Raw genomic sequence first — 21,271 nt, 5'->3', positions numbered from 1 at the left:
TTTCGCGATTACTAAATGATCCTGTAACGAAGCGCGCTGCTCTCCGTTGGATCTTCTCTATCTCTTCTATCAACCCTATCTGGTACGGATCCCACACTGCTGAGCAGTATTCAAGCAGTGGGCGAAGAAGCGTACTGTAACCTACTTCCTTTGTTTTCGGATTGCATTTCCTTAGGATTCTTCCAATGAATCTCAGTCTGGCATCTGCTTTACCGACAATCAACATTATATGATCATTCCATTTTAAATCACTCCTAATGCGTACTCCCAGATAATTTATGGTATTAACTGCTTCCAGTTGCTGACCTGCTATTTTGTAGCTAAATGATAAAGGATCTATCTTTCTGTGTATTCGCAGCACATTACACTTGTCTACATTGAGATTCAGTTGCCATTCCCTGCACCATGCGTCAATTCGCTGCAGATCCTCCTGCATTTCAGTACAATTTTCCGTTGTTACCTCCTCTCGATACACCACAGCATCATCTGCAAAAAGCCTCAGTGAACTTCCGATGTCATCCACCAGGTCATTTATGTATATTGTGAATAGCAACGGTCCTATGACACTCCCCTGCGGCACACCTGAAATTACTCTTACTTCGGAAGACTTCTCTCCATTGAGAATAACATGCTGCGTCCTGTTATCTAGGAACTCCTCAATCCAATCACACAATTGGTCTGATAGTCCATATGCTCTTACTTTGTTCATTAAACGACTGTGGGGAACTGTATCGAACGCGTTGCGGAAGTCAAGAAACACGGCATCTACCTGGTAACCAGTGTCTATGGCCCTCTGAGTCTCGTGGACGAATAGCGCGAGCTGGGTTTCACATGACCGTCTTTTTCGAAACCCATGCTGATTCCTACAGAGTAGGTTTCTAGTCTCCAGAAAAGTCATTATACTCGAACATAATACGTGTTCCAAAATTCTGCAACTGATCGACGTTAGAGATATAGGTCTATAGTTCTGTACATCTGTTCGACGTCCCTTCTTGAAAACGGGGATGACTTGTGCCCTTTTCCAATCCTTTGGAACGCTACGCTCTTCTAGAGACCTACGGTACACCGCTGCAAGAAGGGGGGCAAGTTCCTTCGCGTACTCTGTGTAAAATTGAACTGGTATCCCATCAGGTCCAGAGGCCTTTCCTCTTTTGAGCGATTTTAATTGTTTCTCTATCCCTCTGTCGTCTATTTCGATATCTACCATTTTGTCATCTGTGCGACAATCTAGAGAAGGAACTACAGTGCAATCTTCCTCTGTGAAACAACTTTGGAAAAAGACATTTAGTATTTCGGCCTTTAGTCTGTCATCCTCTGTTTCAGTACCATTTTGGTCACAGAGTATCTGGACATTTTGTTTTAATCCACAGGCGGGGTGCCGTCGCGTCCAAATCGCTCTCTGACCGACCGACCTTATGCAAGGAAAGAGCTCTTCAGCAACAGGGCCGGGCCGTCGCGGCTCAAGGCCACAGGCCGCGTTCTGCCTGGCCAGGCCTTATTAACGTATCCCTTGCGACGAAGCGTAAGAGCACGACAGTTGTTACGTCGGAAGGCCGTAACAGCAGGAGGCGCCGCGAGGTGACCAGAGCAGGGAAGTTCCTTCTGTGTCCAGCTGGCTGTGACGTGGGCGGCGCCGGCACACATTCCTGCCGTGACGAGTGTCCCGCTTTGGGCCCGGAAGCGTGGGGGTCGCTTTATCCAGTACACTGGCTGTGCGTCACACACACCGGCGTGCCTGTACACTGACGTAGCGCGGTACCGCATCATATCGTAACGAGAGGGCGAGTGTTCCCTGCTTACATCTCGACTCTGGGCATAGCTAGAAGCTGTGTCGAGGCGGGCAATTGCTACTGTTTATTATAGGTGTTCAGAGGCAGCCATCAGTCACACATTACCTGTCAAACAGCTTTAATTATTATAATACTGCAAGATGTTTCGAGGTGTTACACTTTCAAGGTAATGAAGTGCCCAAGTTGTGGTTTCAGCGTGGAAGGTTCAGCGGATGAGCTCAGCGATGACAAAGAGGCTACATGCTTTCAAAGGGAATGAGATCAGGGCGATGGGGGAAATGAGGGTAGGGGGAAGGGGGGAGAATTAGCAAACCAAAGAGGTGTTCCTGCTCAGTTATCTGCCTGGCAGGTGTGACTGTTTCCCCTGTGACAGGCAGTGCACACTATAACTTCACGGCACACTTACTTTCTCAACAGTGATAGCAAAATGAAGCTGGCCCAGCAAATATTTATACGACCGGCACAGAACTGACCCTTTTTAATGAACAGGAGAACTGTCCATCACAGAAAATGATGGAATCGGTGATTTGGATGCACCAGCCAGTTTCTGTCACCCATCTGCGCATGTTCGTCTCCCGCACGCTGTGTCCTGTATTTCACTGTGTCGTTACGTTTGAGTGAGTCAGAGGAGCAGACGTGTTCGGAGACTACGTGAACGCAACAAAAAGTGGTGCTCACGATAAAACAGCACGCGCTCATTACGGAGCGTTATGCGAAGCACAATTCGTGAAAAATGGGCACCGAAATGTTAGCGAGAAATTAATGGCGGAAGTCTTTACGCAAAACCACCAGAAAGTCGTCAATGCAAAACATCGTAATGAAAATTATTTGCAACGAGCCAGTCCAGCGTCAGTCTTATTGTAAATATTTTGCAAGCCAGTTTTATCGTGTCTATCGTGCGTAACGTTAATATGAAACCAACAATGATTTTATTCTACTTCTACCGAACTTGTTATGTGGAGAAAAGTTTTTGTTAACGCTCATTAACTTGAATAGTTAAGTTCAAAATTGTTCAAATGGCTCTGAGCACTATGGGACTTAACATCTGAGGTCATCAGTCCCCTAGACTTAGAACTACTTAAACCTAACTAACCTAAGGACATCACACACATCCACGCCCGAGGTAGGATTCGAACCTGCGACCGTAGCACCAACGCTGTTCCGGACTGGAGCGCCTAGAACCGCTCGGCCACAGCGGCCGGCAATGGTTAAATAGCAAATAAAAGTTTAGTTAGCAGCAGATCAAACGCAATGAAGAAAGAAATACGAAATAATGTATTATATTTACAGGATCATTTTTACAGAAGTTAAGGTCATTAACTCAACTGACGCAAAATTATATATATTAATTTTATCATTTCTGAAGTATGAATTTAGCTAACTTAACGTAGTTATGCTGTATATCAAAATGGCCAAGGCATTAACGGCCATCTAGTGACGTTTATTTTTTTATTTTAAATCGGCCTATTGGCTTGACAGTTGTAAACACCGTGTAATTTATAGCGTCTGGTGTCACAAATGATTAACCACCAAACAGAGGAAAGCGAGGACACTGCGATGGGTTAAGATGTCAGAGCACACATTTGCAACTAGGTCGTGGCACAGTGAAGACTTTCCATTTAGTTCACCTATACTACATGTATACTCTGAAAATCACATTAAGTACCTGGCAGAGGGTTCATCGAATCACCTTCACAATTCTCTATTATTCCAATCTCGTATAGTGCGCGGAAAGAACGAACACCTATATCTTTCCGTACGAGCTCTGATTTCCCTTATTTCATCGTCGTGATCGTTTCCCCCTACGTACGCCGGTGTCAACAAAATAGAGAAACCTGGTGATTGGAATTTCGTGAGAAGATTCCGTCGCAACGAAAAACGCCTTTCTTTTAATGATTTCCAGGCCAAATCTTTCATTTCTGTGACACACACTCCCATATTTCGCGATAATACAAAACGTGCTGCCCTTCTTTGAACTTTTTCAATGTACTCCGTCAGTCCTATCTCGTAAGGATCCCACACTGCGCAGCAGTATTCTAAAAGAGGACGGACAAGCGTAGTGTAGGCAGTCTCCTTAGTAGATCTGTTACATTTTCTAAGTGTGCTGCCAATAAAACGCAGTCTTTGGTTAGCCTTCCCCGCAACATTTTCTATGTGTTTCTTCCAATTTAAGTTAGTAGATTTAGTTACGTTCGTAATTATAGCTGATCGCTAAGCTGTTTCACAACTTACCACGAAACGTGATAGAATAGTATTTTAGTCTTCACTTACTGGTGACGACTACTATTTGCTGAACACAGTGTCCAATTTGCCACTAAATATGTGAATATTTGATGAACAAAAGAGTTCATACTCAAGTCCTGTATGTCACACAGTCACAAAAGAGAATTTCTACTAACATTTCATAATCTCATGTAGCCAACTTAATAAATTGTATGTTGCATTCGAACACTATTTTGCACCAATGTACGATCGTACCTATACCGACACACACGGGCCAAAGACTTGTAAAAAGTCTATCGTGCATTCAGTTCCACACCCTCAACTTGCAAGCAAGCAAGAGTTAAGTTTAAAAAGTGCATGTCGCCGACTCATTTTTCTGTCTTGATCTACCTGGTTGTGTAAGCGAACAATCAGAAGCACGGAACCAAGTTTTTATAGCCAACAAATATTGCCTGCGAAGTCCGAGACCCTATCACCTGCTTTACCTGTAACCACCCTGAAACACGACCTCTCACATCCGTAATGGATAAAATCAAAATCTTAGGCTACTTCAAGCAGCGCCAGTTTTGTTTATTGTTCAAACGGAGCAGCCAATTTTCCGACGAATTTCCGTAACAGTTCCGAAGCAAATGTCACGGAATGGTGCCTCCATCTCAGAAATCAAGTCGAAGAGACAAAAGCTTAAGTTTTGGAGAGTACAGTGACTGGTACTGCACTTCCCAAGCCCTATCGATCGAACAAATCAGTCACAGTTCGTGCTGTATGCGCCCGAGCATAGTCCTTCAAAATCCGTCTTTTCTTTCACACATCGGATTTCGGGTTGTGTTCCAAAAATGAATACCAACACAGCAAATTGATGTTATGTCGAAGCAAAACGGTTGTGCGTTAAGACAATACCATTACATTTTTTGTAAGTCCATCCTTCTGACTGAAGGTTTGAGAGACTTCGGTAGTTCGTTTATGCAATAAAATGGAACACGTACAGCTGTGTTTTCGATGTTATTTATTATATGACTACCAGTTTCGGTGATTCAGTACACCATCTCAGGCTTAACTGACGCTGAGGTGTCAACTCCAGTTGTATACACGATCCCATCAGTGGCCAACACCTATGAACTGCTTTCCGTACACTGTATCAACGATGTCGTGTCTTCAGCCATCAACTACACAGCCTGCGGAAACAAGTTCACAGATGTTGGCCACTGATGGGATCGTGTATACGAGTTAACCGCCTCAGCCTGTGTTAAAGACTAAGGCTGGTGTATTGAATCACAGAAACTGGTACCCATATAATAAATAACATCGAAAACACGGCTGTAGGTGTTCCAGTTTAATACGTCGTACACGAGAATCACCGTAACTGTGACGTTGCTGGGGGTCTGACGAACCTTCGATTGTCGTGGTGACGTATAACGACGCCATTCGTTTGACTGCCGCCTCAGGTGTGCCTCGTACATTTTCGTCCACGTCTCATCTATCGCAAGAGGCGTAAGAAAGTCTGTCCTTCGTCGTCATAGCATTCCAAGTAGCTAAGAGCAAAATCCTGTAGCAGCCATTTCTGCATTTCAGTCGTGTCGTGTGGAACTCATCGTGACGGTTTTTATCATGCCGAGGCGATCCTTCAGAACGTGTGGCACAATCGTATGCACTAATCTTGTCCATCGGGTCAGCTCACAAATCGTTTGGCGTCGATTATTGTCCAGTACTCGTACAACCAGAATTATTTCACTGCGTGCGTTGTTTCCTTGAAGGGGCCCTCACACGCTCAATATTTTTACTGCCCAATAATATTGCGTCAATATACTGCGCACGGACGTACAAGATCAAGAAAAGCACAATATTACTGTACAACATTTATGCCCGGGACGCGTCAATTAGAACTCTGTCTTAGTAGCGAACATGCCGGTGCTCGACGATGGATGTACTGCAATTAAATTATATCCTTTGCAAAACACAAGCAGAAATTATGCAGAATGAGATTTTCACTCTGCAGCGGAGTGTGCGCTGATATGAAACTTCCTGGCAGATCAAAACTGTGTGCCGGGCCGAGACTCGAACTCGGGACCTTTGCCTTTCGCGGGCAAGTGCTCTACCAACTGAGCTACCCAAGCACGACTCACGCCCCGACCTGAATGCTTTAGGCAAAGGTCCCGAGTTCGAGTCTCGGTCCGGCACACAGTTTTAATCTGCCAGCAAGTTTCAGAAATTATGCAGCACGGACGAAGACTGGAAAGCTTCCAGGAAACTTATCAGTGGACGAGCGATTCATTCACTGCAGCATAGAGTCCTAAACCACAGTAAGAACCAATTACAAATTCGAGATGTGAACTGGGTAATTTATCGCGTACATGTGCTGCTTTTTAGGTATATTAGTACTATAACAACAGTTTCAAATGAAGTAAAAAAAATACATACTGATTACCTATTGAAAACTTACGTTATCTTAGACAGTGTGTTCCTGAAGTCCGTTAACATTTGAAAACGCAGTGTTTCACGGAGTAATGTAAGTAGATAAGTAACATTGACAGCCATGTCTAAAATGACATGGTGTTTTACTGAAACGAAAAACGAGTGCAAATATCGGCTAACAGACTGCGCTGAAGTCACGTGGCAGAGTGCGAGGTATGCCGGTATGATACAAAAGCGCATCATCCCTAGCCTAGCTGATAAACGCCTGATGGAAGGTACGACTTATGCAGGATGGCGCTCCACCCCATATTGCTGCGTGTGTGAAAAATCTATTGCGCAAATCCTTTGGTGAGGATCGCGTGCTGAAACTGCCACTTCCGCCATGCTTTGCTTCCCGTGTCCCCAGGCCTCGAATTGTGTAGTAACTGGTTATGGGGTTACCTGAAGTCGCAAGTCAACCGAGGTAGTCCGACGTCGTTAAGGATGCTAAAAGACAACACCCGACGGCAGTTTCTCACCGTGCCTCCACTACAGGTACTGTTCATTAAAGACAGCCGACATGATGAGCATTTAATCTTCGCACAACCATATTTAAATTAGATGATGGTGGGTCAATCAGCTGGTATAATTTTTATTAAAAATGAAACTCTTCCAGCTGTCCTTAAGATTTCATATTTGGCTACTAGTTTCGACGTTGCGTCAACGCCATCTACAGCCCCGTCCACTTTGTTGATATCAATTGTGTGGGGGCTGAGTACTAGGAATCCGCTGTGAGACGAATACGTGCTCCACATGAATGGCGGGCAGTAACTAGTGTGCATTTGTTGTAAATAACATAGTCTTTGCTAAAAAATAATTGCTATACTAATTATTGCTTTTTTTGATTTTGTATAATATGAAGCGCTATTTGTTAGTCATTTTATCCGCTTTTTTGGTTCCAATAAAACCCCTTGTCATTTCTGGCATGCATATCAATTTTTATCCCTCCACCTGCATTATTCACTGACGTATTAAACTTTCAAATGTTAACGGACTTTTGCGTCATCCTGCATGTCCCATGGTATGACAGCTATCGAAAAAGAAGAACAGGTATGCTCACTGTACAGTTGACCCGATCTTATTTGCCAGTTCTGACAATAACTGCAAATAAAATAAACATTTCTGCTTACTGTCATGTCAATATGGTCTACGGCGTCCTCTGCTGTTGTGAACGATGAGGTATCTGGCGTTTCCTGAACTTTCAGAAAATTCGCTTCTCGAAGTATTGCATAGTGATTTAATTTAAGCTCTCTAGCACAATCCCTGATCTTTTGTGTCTTACTTTTTCACTTCTTTGCGAAATTCGTTCGGAGCGAACTGAGTTTCTTTCGGTCTCAACAGGAAATGCCGTTTATTGAGCAATACTTCCTTTACATAGTACAATATATTGCACAATATATTGAACAATATATTGAACAATATATTGAACGAGCGTCAGTATTTTTGAAGCTCTCTAATCTCCTTCAATGTATTGCGCACATCGGCAATACTGCGCAATACGGCGCGTGTGAAGGTCCCAGGCAGTGTCGCAACTATTGACGTCCCCACCTATAGCCCCAGGTCACAGAGAAAATGATGTGAAAGAGAATAATATGTTGTATGACGTAGTTAGCAGCCGTACCATTAACGCTCCAGTGCCCCAACACAAAGGGTCCATCTGCCGTTAACGAGTGCGTGACATAAGGTGCGCGTTTGGCGGCTAGCAGGAAGCTTTGAGTCTGGGGAGAAGATGGCTGCCCTGGGTTGGGAGGGAGCGCGCAGCAGGTTGTGCAATTTGCGGAGGGCGAGACAGACCTGGGGAGCGTCGGTCTCCCCCTGGCCCCTGGGACTGTCTCCATGGCAACCGGCGCCACATCTGGCGCGCACCTGTGCCTCAGCACGAGGCAAGAGATTTACCACGCTCCGCCTGTCACTGAACAGAGTCCTGCAGGCGCCAAACAGGGCCAATCAGAAGGCCGTGTCAAATACTGCACGTAAATGTACAGCCCCGTAAAACAATATCGTGCGTTCCAACTGCTGGGGCTGTGTGAATACGGCCCGAACCATATCACTTACCATACTAGTTAGTGTAGGCTTTCTCACTGGATGTTTGGCTGGGTGACATTTTATATTTGGAATTTACGCTCTCCTTATGGACATAATACATACACTTGAGCAGCATTCAAGTATAGGATATACAATAACACCAAAAAGTATTGCCACAGTTATATTTTAGTAGTCGTAGGTTAAACGAAACATATATTTCAGAACAGAACCCAGAAACTTGCCACTTTACGTTGCATAGGTTACAAATATGTCCAAATCAACTGTCGTTAAAGTAACATACAGTGTTACGAAAATAAACATCGCTCTTCTGCATCCAAAAAAGTTTTGGTACACGCGTATGAATCGGACAGTGTGTTCGTTCAAAATGGCTCTAAGCACTATGGGACTTAACATGTGAGGTTGTCAGATCCCGAGACTTACAATTACTTAAAAGTGGGTTCGATTCTTCATTGATGTTCACCTTCTAATAGCTAGTGTGCATCCCTGTAGCATCCATAACAGGAAGTAAACGCCTAGGAATGCTTTGTATTAAATTCCGGGTGATATCAGGGGTAATTTTCGACCATTCCTCCAGGAGCACTTTCTCCAAGTCGTTTTTACAGGACGGACGCCTTTTTCTGACTTGTGTGTCAAGATCAGCCCACATGTTCTCACTGGGGTTCAAATCAGGGCTCTGAGGTGGTGTTAGAACCCTTCTGGGGGCATCGTACAGTAACCACTCCCGGGTTTTCATGGCGGTATGTTTTGGGTCGTTGTCTTGCTGGAAATGAAACACCGCAGTAAGTTCCAACGTCTGTGCACTTGCGTGTAAATTACCTCGCAACACGGCAATGTATCTCATATGATCCATTGTACCGTGGATTACAGCTATATTTCCAACGGTGGACGCCGCTATACAGCCCCAGACCATGACCATCGTACCGCCCCCACCGTGTTTGACTGTGGGATGCATGTGTTTGATGTCGAGGTGCATGTTCGGCTTGCTCCAAACTTCCTTTCTGGCATCGAATTCGAAAACACTGAACTTCGATTCGTCGCTAAATGTCACAGTGTTCCAAAACTCCATCGGCTTGCTGATGTAGTCCTTGGCAAACTGCAGGAGTTTCTGCCGGTTAATTTCCGACATGTATGGCTTTTTCCTGGGAGAACGTCCATGCATGTCAGCCTCAATCAACACATTTCGTATAGTTTGAACACTAACCGTCTTGTCGGACGTTTTCTGAACAACCTCAGCAATAGCTGGTGCACTTTTAGTAGCGATTGTACGGCGACGCCCTCGGGTTGTAAGCACTTTTGGACGTCCAGGACGACACTTACTCACTGTTGTTCCAGTCTCTTTATATTTATGAATGATGGCTCGTACCGTGGTGCAGCTAACAGACACCTCTGCTCCGATTCGTCGATAGCTTCTCCCTTGTGAATGGAGCAGTACCACACTCTCCCGCAACGCCACTGAATGTTCCTCCTTCGGCCCCATGCTGACCACTATCGCGCAATACAGCAACACATAAGCGACTGGGCCGTCAACAACACGCAGAGTCTACTGCGTCAGCAGATGGCGTTCCGGTACCTGAAAACCCAGCAATTTACCGAGAAGCCACGCTCTGTGTCAATACTTTTTGTGCGCAGAGAAGATACGTGTTTGCCCTTAACACTGCATTTCTTTGTTAATGGTAGGCACTGTGGGAAGAACTGTAATGTCTGGTATGTGAGGTAGCAAGTACATGTGCTGTGAACCGGAAGATGCGGCGTTTGTAACCAGCAACGATAAATACGAACGTGTGCCAATACTTTTTGGTGCGACTGTAATACGTTCTCCTTCTTACATTTACATCCACACCTTCATTTCGCAAGCCACAATACAGCAAGGAAGGAAGATTGGGTTTAACGCCCCTTCGACATCGAGGTCATTAGAAACTGAACACAAGCTCGGATGGTGTCAAGGATTGGGAAGAAAATCAAACGTGTCCTTTCAAAGGAACCATGCTGGTATTTGCCTGGAACGATTTACGGAAATCACGGGAAACCTAAATTTGGGTGGCTAGACGCGTGTTTGAACCGTCGCCCTCCCGAATGCGAGTCCTGTGTACTAGCCACTGCGCCACCTCGCTGAGTCACATTACGGTCTGTTGCGGCGAGTATTTCTGGACCACTTGAACACTTCCCCTATTCCTGTTCCGTTCGCTAATAAGCGTTATTAGAACAACAGCCGGTAAAACTTGGTATTAGCTGAGCTGTAATTCCTCTGATTTTCTCGTCGTGGTCATTTCACGAGCGGTATGTCGGAGGAAGGAATATATTGCCCGAAACTTCCGGGAACCTACGTTCTCGGAATTTTTACCAGTAAACCGCTCCTTGATACACAGAACGACGTTCTTGTGTTCTATCTACAAGGAAGTCCTGTATCCTATTTGCTTCTATGCTGGAGCTGCGAAGGGCCCGTGACTGATGCAGCCGCAACTGATCATGTTTTAAAAAAGGATACACGTTTATCCTATCTGCAACATAATCACATTCGCAACGGTGCCCAATGGATACCACCATCCATAAGATGGACTTTTACTGGGTGGGTATAATTAAAGCAATTAAAGCTCAGCTACTCGCGGAGTGCTGTAACTATCGTATGGCAACGAAACTTGATGGATATGCTAAGGCTTTAATGGGGAATCAGTTTACGCCGAAAAGAAAAAATAAGTTCCAATGATGGCCACCAGGTTGACGAGTTCGGAGTTCATACTGAACAAACTGTGTACGCAGTGGTTAATAATAAAGTCAACATTATGCCTTTCTCACTTACTTGGCCTTTTCTAATCCATTACATACGGAAACATTTCTATGTATCTTCACTGCATTCACAGAGCCAGATTTGCACCTGGTGACCAAAACTAGAACTTTTTTTTTTTTTTTTTTTTTTTCCGAGAGTAAATCGGTTCACGTTAACGCACTGAAATATCCAGAAAGGTTTGCTGCCATGCGGAATTACAGCCCATATTGGACCTCTGTGACTAATTGCACTTTATTATAACCACCCGGTATTTCCTGCAATAAAAACACCTGCTGATTGCCAAGGTAAAAGAAAAGATACGTTTTCACACTAAACTCATAACTATAGGCAATATGTGGGCAGAACTTGCACATAGGCGACTGCATCCACGAAAATGGAACAAACAGAAGCCCTCGTGAGGTTTCCAGGGGTGACGCAGGCGTACCATTAAGAAAAACCCGCGCGCCGCTATTCAGTTGCGATGTACAGAGCGAGAGGCGTGTTGTGAGTGACCGCAGTGAGTCGGCGCATTCCCCGCGAGTAAACATTTGTTCCCTTTCACGACTCCGACGCTTAGTCAGGGCCCGCTTGTAAGTCTCGTGTACCGTAGCTGTTTACTCTTCCTGAGGCTGAACTACCATCATCATTCCATTTCACAGCATACTCCAGCCTTTCTGCGTCCAGATATTTCGACGATTTGTCAAATTCGTTGACCACTATTTTATGGAGTTCCTAGACAATTTCGATCTAGTGCATCGAGTCAACATGGATTCCACAAACTTAAGACTTTCGTGAAACTCAATTCGCTCTTGTCGCCTACGAGCCCAGACAGCTGCAGATTCCTGAGCCCAGGGCAATGTTGCGTTCCCTGAGTGCCCAAAAGCATTCATCGCAGTTCCGGATTGCGCCTAGCGAACAAAATACACTACTGGCCATTAAAATTGCTACACCACGAAGATGACGTGCTACAGACGCTACATTTAACCGACAGGAAGAAGATGCTGTGATATGCAAATGATTAGCTTTTCAGAGCATTCACACAAGGTTGGCGCCGGTGGCGACATCTTCAACGTGCTGACATGAGGAAAGTTTCCAAGCGATTTCTCATACACAAACAGCAGTTGACCGGCGCTGCTCGGTGGAACATTGTTTTGATGCTTCGTGTAAGGAGGAGAAATGCGTACCATCACGTTTCAGAATTTGATAAGGGTCGATTTGTAGCCTGTCGCGCTTGCGGTTTATCGTATCGCGTTGGTCGAGATCCAATGACAGCAGAATATGGAACCGGTGGGTTCAGCAGGGTAATACAGAATGCCGTGCTGGATCCCAACGGCCTCGTATCACTAGCACTCGAGATGACAGGCATCTTATCCGCATGGCTGTAACGGATCGTGCAGCCACGTCTCGATCCCTGAGTCAACAGATGGGGACGTTTGCAAGACAACAACCATCTCCATGAATAGTTCGACGACGTTTGCAGCAGCATGGACTATCAGCTCGGAGACCATGACTGTGGTTACCCTTGACGCTGCCTCACAGACGTCATTTTTTCGGATGAATCCAGGTTCTGTTTACAGCATCATGATGGTCGCATCCGTGTTTGGCGACATCGTGGTGAACGCACATTGGAAGCGTGTATTCGTCATCGTCATACTGGCGTATCACCCGGCGTGATGGTATGGGGTGCCACTGGTTACACGTCTCGGTCACCTCTTGTTCGCATTGATGGCTCTTTGAACAATGGACGTTACATTTCATTTCAGATGTGTTACGACCCGTGGCTCTACCCTTCATTCGATCCCTGCGAAACCTTACATTTCAGCAGGATAACGCACGACCGCATGTTGCAGGTCCTATACGGGCCTTTCTGGATAAAGAAAATGTTCGACTGCTGCCCTGGCCAGCTGATTCTCCAGATCTCTTATCAACTGAAATCGTCTGGTCCATGGTGGCCGAGCAACTGGCTAGTCACAATACGCCAGTCACTACTCTTGATGAACTGTGGTATCGTGTTGAAGCTGCATGGGCAGCTGTACCTGTACATGCCTTCCAAGCTCTGACTCAATGCCGTTATTACGGCCATAGGTGGTTGTTACGGGTACTGATTTCTCAGGATCTATGCACCCAAATTGCGTGAAAATGTAATCACATGTCAGTTCTAGTATGATATATTTGTCCAATGAATACCCGTTTATCATCTGCATTTCTTCTTGGTGTAGCAATTTTAATGGCCAGTAGTGTACGATACCATAGTATATCTGACCTAGCTTTTGAATTGATCAGTGACTTCCTAGTATACAGAACACCGCAAGTCATTCTTCATGTGGCGAAACCTTGAGATGTGTAAGAAACTGTGAAAATATCCTAGTAATGTGCATCATATACATGAACAATCTATTGGATATTCTTCGAACTTCCACAAGTGTTCGCGGACGATGGTGTGTATTGCGAAGTTGCAACACCAGAAGACTTCAGCGAAGACCCACATAGAGCTGCAACAACTGGTAGTTGACGCTGATGACACACTCGTATAATTCAAACGGAATGGGCGCTAATAATTGGAAAGACCTCTGTATTTCTATATTTAACCAATGGCGATAAATCACAGGAAACATAACCACACACTAGGGCGTCATGAAGATGCTTCATCAAACTCCAGGGGCAGATGCCACAAGAGGGGCCTCATTTCTCGGAATTTCAGCTCCCGCCCCCCCCCCTCCCGGCGCACGCACACACACACACACACACACACACACACACACACACACACACACACACACACACACACACATATATATATATATATATATATATATATATATATATACTGCGTGATGGTTATGACCGCAAAACTTAGAGAAAAGGCAATACACTGGCACATTTACCGACAGTTGCCCTGCCCGCACACCATTCAGGAATGGAATAGCAAAGATGAGAAATGATGCTAGCACCCCAAGTACCCTGCGTGATGCACACAAAATCCTTATTATCTGCTGCCTAACCATATTAACGTGTCATCAATTCTACAGTGTTTTGTAATAAACCTTGGACTCTCTGTGACTGACTGACTATTTTTGGTTTAAGGAACATATCAGGATGAGTTTAGAACGGTATAATTTAAATACGCATATGGTTAAAAACAGAAAAAAAGTTGCTAGTTTTTTTTTGGAACGGTGGAGTGGGCAATAAGCAGTAAGTAACTCTTAGCGTTGCTTCTGAAACAACTAACTCGTACAAATGTTTACAACGCAAAGCAGTTTCAGGCGATCCAGTCTGATTTAATCCTCAAGTCACCGTACACTGTAGAGTGATGGTAACGAAGTCCTGTAGCGACATTGTCCTATTACACCCGCGTACTGGAAGAGCCCCACCCCATGCCGAGGTGCGGTGTAGCTTGCCTGAGAGTTTCGCTATTTGGACAGGAAAATAACTGTCGATGACCCATGGAGAGAGGGTGTAAAATGCTGACTGGAAACAGCAAATAAAAGCTTTGAATCAATCACGCAGCTGACATTGCCTTTATATTAGTCGACAAAAATGGTACAGTTCAGCAATGTTCCTGAGTTGAGTAATCACCAAGAATGAGACATAACTTGTGAACCAACAACTTCCAAGCGACAGCAATCGGGCCTAGGTTGCAACTGTGAAACTCGCGGAGCCACAAAGTAATTACTCGTGAGGTTGTGAATCACAAACAAGGGCAGAGCTGTTACGTCAGGCGTATGGTGAATGAAGCGCAGTTGTGGCTTACCAGGGCAGCGAGTAGGCACACTGCGTGGCGTCACACTCACCTGCAACAAGCAAACAAACAGAGCATCAGACGGTGCATTCAGCGCGGCCAACAGTGACCGTATTGTCATGGCGCATATCTCTCTCTCTCTCTCTCTCTCTCTCTCTCTCACACACACACACACACACACACACACACACACACACACACACGTCTTGTCGCGTAGCAGTAGTTAGGGTCTCGTGGCGGAAAAAACCTATTCCGGACCAACATTGTACAAGCATATTTCATCACACACAAGCGAAAAACACGCGAAAGTGAAGAATTTTTTTTTTTTTTTTAATTTGTGCTCCTTGATCAAATTATGGTGGTCTGGCTCTCTTTTACATCATGCACTTATGTACACAGTACTCTTTACACCGCAGTAACCTAGAGTATTACAATACTGAAACAACATTTGGATTCTAAGGTAATTTAGAATAACAGTAACATTACTCACTAAGAAATAACAGTAACAGCAGCAACAGGAGCAGCAACAGGAGCAGCAGTTACATTAGAAGACGCGAAAATATATGTGGTCTAAATCTGCATCTACATGGTTACTCTCCAATTCACACTTAAGTGCCTAGCAGAGAGTTCATCGAACCAGTTTCATAGTATTTCTCTACCATTCCACTCCCGAATGGCGCGTGGGAAAAAGGAACATCTAAATCTCTCCGTTCGAGCTCTGATGTCTCTTATTTTATTATGATGATCAATTCTCCCTCCGTATGTGGGTGTCAAGAAAATATTTTCGCATTCGGAGGAGAAAGTTGGTGACTGAAATTTCGTAAACAGATCTCGCCGCAAAGAAAACCGACTGTTTCAGAGACTGCCATCCCAACTCGCCTATCATATCAGTGACTCTCTCACCCCTACTGCGCAATGAAACGAAACGAGCTGCCCTACTTTGCACTTTTTCGATGTCGTCCGTCAATCCTATAAGGATCCAATACCGCGCAGCAATATTCCAGCAGAGTACGGACAAGTGTAACGTAGGCTGTCTCTTTAGGGGGTTTGTCGCATCTTCTAAGTGTTCTGCTAACATAGCGCAGTTTTTGTTTCGCCTTCCCCACAATATTATCTACGTGGTCTTTCCAATTTAAGTTGCTTGTAATGGTAATTCCTAGGTATTTAGTCGAATTGACAGCCCTTAGATTGGTGCGATTTATCGTATACCCAAAATTTATCGGATTTCTTTTAGTACCTATGTGGATGACCTCGCACTTTTCTTTGTATAGTGCCAATTGCCACTTTTCGCACCATACAGAAATTCTCTCTAGATCATTTTGTAATTCCAATTTATGGTCTGGTGATTTTACTAGACGGTAAATTACAGTGTAATCTGCAAACAATCTAAGGAGGCTGCTCAGATTATCACCTACAACATTTATGTAAATCAGGAACAGCAGAGGGCCTATGACAGAACCTTGCGGAACGCCAGATATCACTTCTGTTCTATTCGACGATTTACCGTCTATCACTACGAACTGTGACCTCTCTGAGAGAAGTCACGAATCCAGTCACACAACTGAGACGATAATCCATACGCACGCAATTTGATTAATAGTCGCTTGTGAGGAACGGTATCAAAAGACTTGTGGAAATCTAGGTATACTCTGCACTTTGATGTACAAAACACTTTTTAAATAAATCAAACTTTATTGACATTCTACATCTTTATTCTTCATGTCTACATATTTATTTCGAAACATAGTACTGTCAACGCGAGACCAGTTTGTTGAGACTGTCACTGTGGAATGTCTGACTTTATCGACGGCGCCACTGCGTAGCCTCTGCTTGCACCGCTTCATCACTATCAAAGTGAAGTCCTCGAAGCTGTTCCTTACGTTTTGGGAACGGATGAAAATCAGAGTGCGCCAGTTCGGGAGTGCATGGGGGAAGATGGACGACGGCGAACCCAAGGCGTCGGATTGTTGATGTCGCAGCGCTCCTGTGTGGCCTGGCATTGTCCTCCTAAAGGAGAGAGGGTGCTCCATAAATGGACGAAGTACCCGAATTCGAAGGTGGATTACAGCATGCTGTTTCTCACTCTCCGGCATAGTTACGTCAAACACTGCCATATTACACGCTACAATTCGGTGCCGTCTGGTGGCGGTCAACTGCGGGCTACATTGCTTCCGCTTTGTAGGGGCGGACGTGGATATTCTTCTGCCAACAGGCTTGAAACACTACGCGTCGCGGGCTCTCGGCCAGTATTCGCTATTTATGGGGAACAACGACAGTAAAAGTGTGCCTGCAGGCATTACTACTAGTGACGTCGTAGACTGCCAAGACACAGCGATGTTAGATACCACTCTATTAGGTTTTGGACTTCTGACAGTCACAACAAACTCTACCGAAGTGAAGTACCATTTTGTAGCATACCCTTAATAAATGTTATTTCTTACGCGCCCCATATTAAACAAGTGCGTATTTGAAAATGTGATTATCAGCCACCCTTAACAAACAATAGCAGGGGAACAGTTTTCTGTTACTTTGGATGTTTGGATGGTTCAAATGGCTCTAAGCACTATGAGACTTAACAGCTGAGGTCATCAGTCCCCTAGACTTAGAACTACTTAAACTTAACTAACCTAAGGACATCACACACATCCATGCCCGAGGCTGGATTCGAACCTGCGAGCTTAGCAGCAGCGCGGTTCTGGACTGAAGCGCCTAGAACCGCTCGGCCGCAGCGGCCGGCGGATGTTTGGATTGAATTAATAGTACCACTCAGTTACTGCATTCACATTATCACTGGAGAAAATAGCTGGTGGCTGAGCATTACTCTGATACAGTAACAGTGTACTGTGAAACGCCCTGGAGCCTCCAAATTACACTACAAGCTACCGAGGTAACCAGAGAGTGTGCAGAGCTCTTGTGTTTCCAGAAGAGCTGACTTTAATCGCGACGGCCTCGTTCTCACGGACAAAAAGACAGACCGAGCCAGCTCGCTTTCGCCGCGTGAGATTGCTGTCGCGCTTACACAACGGTTGGGCACGGCTCTGAAAGGCAGACGCCACAAGAACATGGCAGACGCCGGTTCAGTACGTGCCATGCGGAGGCGAAAGACATCGGTTCAGGATCGACCGCTTACCTGGTACACGGCCCGCTGCGGAACTGCTTGAGAAAGCTGGTTTGCTGACATCAATCTGCTCCAAACGCGTACAGTGCTAGCTTGCAAGAACGAGTCTAATTCGTGCACCGGATTAACTACCGTTCTGGTAAACCAGATATCACATATGGGACTGTTGGGCGACATGTAAGTGAGACGTGGTACTTACTGGAATTAAGGAAAACGTGGAAGGGAGGACCCACCAATATAACTTTCTTTTCACACAACCTGTTTATTTAACAATATATAACCATAAAATTTTCTTTAACAAAATGAACTAATCTGCAAAATTCTTTTGACCTTAAACCTCAAGTTGATAACGTTTTGCAAAAGAAATCTGAAGTGCTGTATTGCAAAACAGCAAACAATATGACTATGATACTTCCTGGAAGATTAAAACTGTGTGCCGGACCGAGACTCGAACTCGGGACCTTTGTCTTTCGCGGGCAAGTGCTCTACCAACTGAGCTACCCAAGCACGAATCACGCCCCGTCCTCACAGCTTTACTTCAGCCGGTACCTCGTCTCCTACCTTCCAAACTTAACAGAAGCTCTCCTGCGAACCTTGCAGAACTAGCACTCCTGAAAGAAAGGATGCAAGGTAACGTAGACGTATAGTTTTATTCAGCAACGGTAAAATCTTAATATGAGTGAGAAGTGTGAGCTCTGTCGTATCTTTGTGAGTAGTTGGTTAGGGTGTGGGATTTGTTCAAAGTATTTTTAATAGGGGGAATGCTGTGGGAAAGCCAGGGGGCATTCTACCGAGATCCTCTCCTGGGAATGCAGAATCTGTAGCAGAGATAAGTTGATAGAGGAGCAGGAGCGTAAGATCTGTAACTCCTATTCTGTTCAGGATTTCCTTAAAAAATTATGCCGACTCTCAAGTTTTGTTGTTGATTGCGTTTACTTAAACTTATGACTTGACTTTTACTGGGTTCATCAACATTTTATTTTTATCTGTTATTACTTTTATGTTGTAATTTCATGTACTGACACGTTCCGTGACCTTTGAGATTTGCTCCTCAATTTGGTCCTATAAGAGAGACGTGTAAATAAATACAAAAAAATGGCCAGCCATCCCGGGCGTACGTTTCAACAAGATAATGCCCGCCTGCACACGGGGAGAGCTAACGCTTGTCGTCGTGTTTTCAGAACCCTACCTCGGCCAGCAAGGTCGCCGGATGTCTCCACAATTGCTAACGTTTGGAGCATTATGGGCAACGCCCTCCAACCAGCTCTGGATTTTGAAGATCTACCGCGAAAATTGGGCAATTTTGTACGATATTTTTGTACGATATCATTCAGGAGAACATCGAACAAATCTCTGTCAATCAATGGCAAGACGAAAACCTGCTTGCACAACAGCCAGATAATAACCAACGTGTTATTTACTTGCTCACTTTCAAGCTCCTTCCCTTGAATAAATCATCCAGTTTTTCTGAAACTTTAATCATTTGTTCGTCTTCACACGTACGTCACAACCACCGATTTCCGTCCCATTTGGATAATTCCTTCGTCGTGCTTAGTTTTTTTGTCTTAGTGCGGACATTCTCACAAATTTCTTTCTCAAATTAAGCCTTATTTATGATATTAGTAAGCTTTTTTTTGCAAGGAATACCCTCTTTCCTTGTGCTAATATTTCTTGTATTCTTCTTATTTCGCCATGTGGTATTTTGCTTTCAAATAGATTAATTTGTTCTACCTCACGTAATACGTAATTCTTATGTTAAAATTATCGCTAATCTCATTTCTGCTGCTCCTCAATACTTTCGCCTATCTTTGGCTTACTCCCAGTTCACATTCTCTGCTCATCGGACTGTTCATGCAATTGACAAGGTACTGGAACTATCACTGCTTTTATTCCAACTTTCGACAGTTTATTTGGTTTTATGCTTTTCGACGTACGTTTTGAACCGTATACCCTTATTGATCCGAGACCTCAGCTCTTTGCTCCCAATTCATAAAATACCGGGAATGCAATAAAATTATCGCAATGTTCCAGTGTCTGCACTACATTAAACTGTGAACGCTACCGGTACTGAGCTCTCACATTATCCATACCTGATTTTTTACAGCCATCTCAAATTTACGTTTCAGTCAGGTAATCTAAATTCTTAATAAACCGAAAACATGTTTATTTAATAATGTGAAAACACGTAATCAACGAAAAGAGCAAAGAAAAACAAAAAATAAAGATAACTTTTGGACAAGTAGTGTTACATCTGACAGTCTCGTAGGTTAACGAGCTGGAATTGAGTGCTCCAGGGCGCAAGGACTGAGAAACTACCGTTAACCAATTTAAGTTGCCTGCTCTTTTGTAGGTCGTGGAAGCTTCAATAGCGCTCCATCGAGATTAACTTCGTAATTGGCCCAATTTAAGTAGACGAAGAGGAACTTTTCTGCAGCAGTATAACTCAGCCCTCTTATCGAAAATGAGAAACATGCTTTCCTTAATCGCCACATTTTGCGAGGCTATTAAAAAGCTAACTTTAAACACGCTGCAAAGCCAGCCGAGAAAAAGTTCTGCGTCGCTCTTCTCCTTCCTCCGTTCGCGTAGAGAGAAAGATATATATATTTCATGCTACAGAGGTAAACTCATTCATACCTCGCCTTCACAGAACATTAAGAAATTAATATTACAACGACGCTGCTTATACTGTAGTTAGAAATTACTTTTACAAATACAACCTGTTCGTTTGTCACAGGTTAACGATTTAAGATTCTGAAATGGACATAGTATTTAGTTACATATTGTATTCTATTACAAAACACACGAAAAAATATAAATTGTTTTCTAGATTCGCTTTAGAAGTGGCTTCCTGGCTTTTTTTAAAGCGCTAATATTTTAGTAGTATCTCTAGAAAACCATCTCTTAACGAAGTGATGTATTGTCTTAAGATCTTGTTTCAAGTCAATAAATGTATACAACCACCGCACCAAACATACATAATTTGCAATAGACATTTATATACAGAGTACAGGACATCTCGGTAACGCGTTAATGTCAGATTGTCCTATGTTCTATTGGAAATGTTTTACACGTTAATTTACAAACAGAGAGAGAGAGAGAGAGAGAGAGAGGTGTGTGTGTGTGTGTGTGTGTGTGTTGGCTTG

General features: G+C 44.2%; 1 protein-coding gene and 1 non-coding gene across 2 annotated transcripts in view; both read right to left on the bottom strand.

The window, feature by feature from the left end:
- Nucleotides 1–6,050: 6,050 nt before the first annotated feature.
- On the bottom strand, nt 6,051–6,125 carry Trnas-cga (transfer RNA serine (anticodon CGA)). The gene has a single exon. It is a non-coding gene; the product is annotated as a tRNA-Ser (tRNA).
- An 8,853-nt stretch (nt 6,126–14,978) lies between these two features.
- Nucleotides 14,979–21,271, bottom strand: part of LOC126092356 (rap guanine nucleotide exchange factor 6-like) — a 356,519-nt gene continuing 350,226 nt past the window's right edge. The window contains exon 4 of the mRNA XM_049907901.1: nt 14,979–15,062. Within this exon, the coding sequence (XP_049763858.1) occupies nt 15,059–15,062 (4 nt within the window). The 3' untranslated portion in view covers nt 14,979–15,058. The remainder of the gene's footprint in view (nt 15,063–21,271) is intronic.

This window comes from Schistocerca cancellata, chromosome 1, assembly GCF_023864275.1.
Source record: "Schistocerca cancellata isolate TAMUIC-IGC-003103 chromosome 1, iqSchCanc2.1, whole genome shotgun sequence".
Lineage (NCBI taxonomy): Eukaryota > Metazoa > Arthropoda > Insecta > Orthoptera > Acrididae > Schistocerca > Schistocerca cancellata.
Note: the sequence above shows the minus strand (reverse complement) of the source record. Positions and strands in the feature narration are given on the sequence as shown.